Below are 4320 nucleotides of genomic sequence, written 5' to 3' on the forward strand. Positions count from 1 at the left end.
ATTGCAGCTTACGTCTGACATAGGTAGTGAAATAGAAGAAAATCAACTATCTTTAAAACGAAAAAAAAAATGCCCAAGACGGCATCAAAGTAGTAGTGAAGAAGAAGAGGAAAATAATAATTGTCTACAAACGAAGAAGTCGTCATCAGCAATTCTATCACGCCCTCCGCCTGTGCAATCTCAAATTCTTCCACGTCATCCGTCTATGCAATCTCAAATTCTATCACATCATCCGCCTATGCAATCTCCGGTACAGCGAAATGTGTTTGGTGAGTTTACTAGTATATGCTAAACTTATTGAAATGCTATTAATACCCACAATTTTTTATGTTTACCTAGATAGTGGAGAATCCTTAGGGCGTAATCTTTTTGGGGAAGCGGAGAATAACTGTGACGATAGTAGGTTTGAATTTATCGTATACAGTTTTGTTTTATTTTACTTTACTTTATTTTTTTTCTAGCAACAGAAGCAAGAAGCACATCTACTCCCCGAAGATTACTGTCTGAGCTTAATCATCGTGACAACTATGATAATAGTAAGTTAAATTCTTTATATCATGTTTAGGATTCTGTAGTAACTACAGGGAACTCTTATAATTTCGTTCTGTCTGTGTGTGCGTGCCTGTGTGTGTGTGTGTGTCCGTCACAGCCTTTTTGTCCTCCCATCGTACTTCCGTAATTATTTGATTTAAAAATTAAAAAAAAAATCATCAAAACAGATTATTTTGTAAGTACTTTCAACTAAAATTATTTTGAAACTAATATTGCATTTATATAACATATGTAACCATTGTGTTTAGCTGGTAATTTCACAAAAAATTGTTTTTCATTACTTTCATTAGAAAAAAATAATAATATTTTCAATTAACCTACGCAATCCTAAGCGTGTGAATTGAGTTGAACAGTTTTTTATATTAAAAAAAAATTGTTTGTAGGAACAGGAATACCTTCAAGATCACATTCTGAGTCTCGCTATCATGACAATTCTTGTTTTGAAACTGAAGACGTATTGACTAATGGTACGCGTTTTCTTTCGTTTAAGTAAAGTAGAGTCTGTTTTGTTACGATTAATTATGTTTTACAGAAACCTCAAGTACCAACTACAGAACTCTATTAAAATTAATCACATACGTCAAACGACAAAATGATCAAATTTTAAAACAAAATGAAGAAATTATCAAATCTTTAAAAAATAAAGCAGTTCTTGAATCTGCTATCCATGAGCTCCCAGAATTGCCTGTTAGTCTACCGATTAAAAGTTTAGAAGATGTTATTAGAATTGAGGAACATCTAATAAATGATGATAATCTTTCTACTTTGGTAAATATTTTTATAATTATTTCCAAAATATTGTTTTGTTTTATTACTAAAATATTTTTTTATAGAGCTTATATTTGTCTACTCTGGGAGGACGTGACCTAACGACTAAAACCAATACTATTCTTCGCAATATCTTGTCGAACGAAGTCGCTATAAAATATAGTTTTTTGGGTACAAGAAATGAGAAGAAATCATTTTCGGCATCGCGGTTACACAGATTGATAATACGTAAGTTTCTCATTTGTTTTTATTTATATTTATTAGGATTGAAAAGATATATTTATATCTTTTCAATCCTAATAAAGATGATATATTTATTAAGATTAATAGTAAAACGGAGCCTGTAACTCAAGAAAAGAATTGAACTGATCGACAATCTTGCTGACAAATCTTAGCGACAAAATAAAAATAATTATGAAAAAATTATAAAATATTATTACGTATATTTATTACAGCGGTTTACCTTATTTCAAAATTTTTACTTATTTATGTATAATTTTAAATTAATAATGTGATGGCAACGATATTGTTTACAGAATGATTAAATTTCAGGTGCAGTGCAATTTTCATCACCAAACACTCCTGAAAGTAACATCAACGATATCAAGATATGGTTAAAGCATTCTCCCCAACGTTTGGCTCTAGAAAGAAAAAGAAATGCTAGATAAAAGTTTAATAGCGAAATCCTAAAACATTTAATTTTTGTTTGATTTACAATTTATTATTTTATTTTAAATTTTATCGTTTTGTTATCATATTGATACCAATATGCCTAAAGTTTTTATTAGTAAAAGACAACTGTACCGAAGAGTTGCAAATGATATTAATGGAATTGTCAAGTCTAAGACTACTAAAACTGAAGCAGAACTACCTTTAATTGATCAATCTACACAAGTGACAAATGAACAAGTTAATGCTGGAATTTCTAACACGTTTTCAAGTGATGATTATGACGATTTATCAGATATTATTAGTAATAGAAACGAAAGTAGTGACAATCTTTCTGATTTTGAAAATGCCGATTTTGATTTTGTCGATTTTAAATATACTGATTCCGAACAAAAAATGGATAATAATTTTTCAAAATTAGAAGAATCTTCTAATAATTCTTTACGCGATTCTTTAAGAAAATGGACTGTATCAAATGTGAATGTTCCACATGCGGCCATAAATTCATTGCTGCAGATTTTAACACCTTTTCATCCTGAATTGCCTCTTGATGTGAGAACTCTGCTTAAAACTCCTTCAAAAATCAATGTGAAAAAGATAGAAACAGGAGAATATGTGTATATGGGGCTCCAAAGTGCTATTGAACAACACTTGACGCGTAATCTAAATTTTTCAGATGCAATTATTAATTTAACTTTTAATGTTGATGGATTGCCGTTATTTAAGAGTGCCAATACTCAGTTGTGGCCAATTTTAGGGCTTATTCAAAATTCAAATGATAAAACTCCTTTTCTTATTAGTGTTTTTTGTGGGACATCGAAGCCGAAGCCATTAGCTAGTTTTTTGGAGGAGTTTATAGAAGAGCTTTCTCTATTGCTTAAAAACGGTTTTGATTTCAATGATATTCATTACGGAGTTACAGTTCATTGTTTTGTATGTGATGCTCCTGCACGTTCATATCTAAAATGCATTAAATCACACGGAGGTTACTCTTCGTGTGAAAAATGTACCGAATCGGGAGATTATTTTAATGGAAGAGTGATACTTCGAAATGTTAACGCCCATCTTAGAAATGATGATACCTTTAAATCAAAACAAGATGAGGATCACCATGTAGGTGACTCTCCTTTACTTCAGCTTAACATTGGACTTGTGACTTCCTTTCCAATCGATTATATGCACAATGTCTGCTTAGGTGTGACTCGTAAGCTTTTACAATGTTGGATTAATGGAGGTTTTAAAGTTAGATTGTCTGCGAATGCTGTACGAACTCTTTCCGATAATATGATCGCTTTGAATGATTACATTCCTAAAGAAATAAATAGAAAACCAAGACCTTTAACAGAAGTAGCTCGGTTTAAAGCTACTGAATTTCGGACTTTCCTTTTATATTTAGGACCAGCTCTGCTGTGCAATGTTGTTGATAAAGCTGTGTACGAACATTTTCTGATACTCCATTCAGCCATTGTAATTTTATGTTCAAAGCGACACATATCGGTATTGGGTTGTAATATAGCTTCGCAACTTTTAAGAATATTTGTTGAACATAGTGAACATCTGTATGGTTTGGAATTTTTAATTTATAATGTTCATTGCTTAATTCACTTACCAGCAGATGTTGCAATGTATGGACCTCTGGATAATTTCGCAGCTTTTCCTTTTGAAAACTTCTTAGGAAAGCTGAAGCGACTTATTAAGTCTGCAAATCAACCATTAATCCAGCTTTGTAAAAGGTTACATGAAGCAAACTTGGTTTCAAATGTAAATGAAAACTTATCTGCAAGTCATATTAGTCATCTGCTTGAGCATTGTCACGGGCCGACAATCCCATTAATATCATTTTGCAAACAGTACAAAAAAATTATTTTTAACAATTTCATGTTGTCAACTTATACTTTCTCTCAAGCTGATTGCTATTGTATGATTAATAGTAAGATTGTACAGATACATAACTTTGTAACACACAAAGATAGCAGTACCTCAATTATTGGTAAACAATTTTTTTCATATAGTTCGCTGTATACTTATCCTTTTAATTCGGGTGACTTGAATATTTTTAAAATTAATGATATATCTAATGATTTAGAACTTTGGCCAATAACAGATGTGCATTGTAAGACTTTTGTTTTTTCATATAATAATTGTCATGTTTCATTTCCTATTTTACATACATCATTATAGATTGTTTGCTATATGTTACACTATTTCTTGTAGCAGCATTTTCGACAAACATTATCAAATTGAACATTTGTAATATATATTTTTTTTAATACATTGGTACAATTGTTCTTTATATTTAATGTATTTTATTTTCCTTTTAAATTAGCAGTA

General features: G+C 30.7%; 1 protein-coding gene across 1 annotated transcript in view; it reads left to right on the top strand.

Moving 5' to 3' along the window:
- Positions 1–2011, top strand: part of LOC105450348 — a 16932-nt gene extending 14921 nt beyond the window's left edge. The window contains exons 4-10 of the mRNA XM_011690142.1: positions 8–269; positions 340–399; positions 462–536; positions 936–1019; positions 1085–1320; positions 1386–1548; positions 1873–2011. Of these exons, the coding sequence (XP_011688444.1) occupies positions 8–269; positions 340–399; positions 462–536; positions 936–1019; positions 1085–1320; positions 1386–1548; positions 1873–1988 (996 nt within the window). The 3' untranslated portion in view covers positions 1989–2011. The remainder of the gene's footprint in view (positions 1–7; positions 270–339; positions 400–461; positions 537–935; positions 1020–1084; positions 1321–1385; positions 1549–1872) is intronic.
- The last annotated feature ends 2309 nt before the right edge of the window (positions 2012–4320 follow it).

This window comes from Wasmannia auropunctata, unplaced genomic scaffold (assembly GCF_000956235.1).
Source record: "Wasmannia auropunctata unplaced genomic scaffold, wasmannia.A_1.0 LD336111.1, whole genome shotgun sequence".
Taxonomy (NCBI): Eukaryota; Metazoa; Arthropoda; class Insecta; order Hymenoptera; family Formicidae; genus Wasmannia; species Wasmannia auropunctata.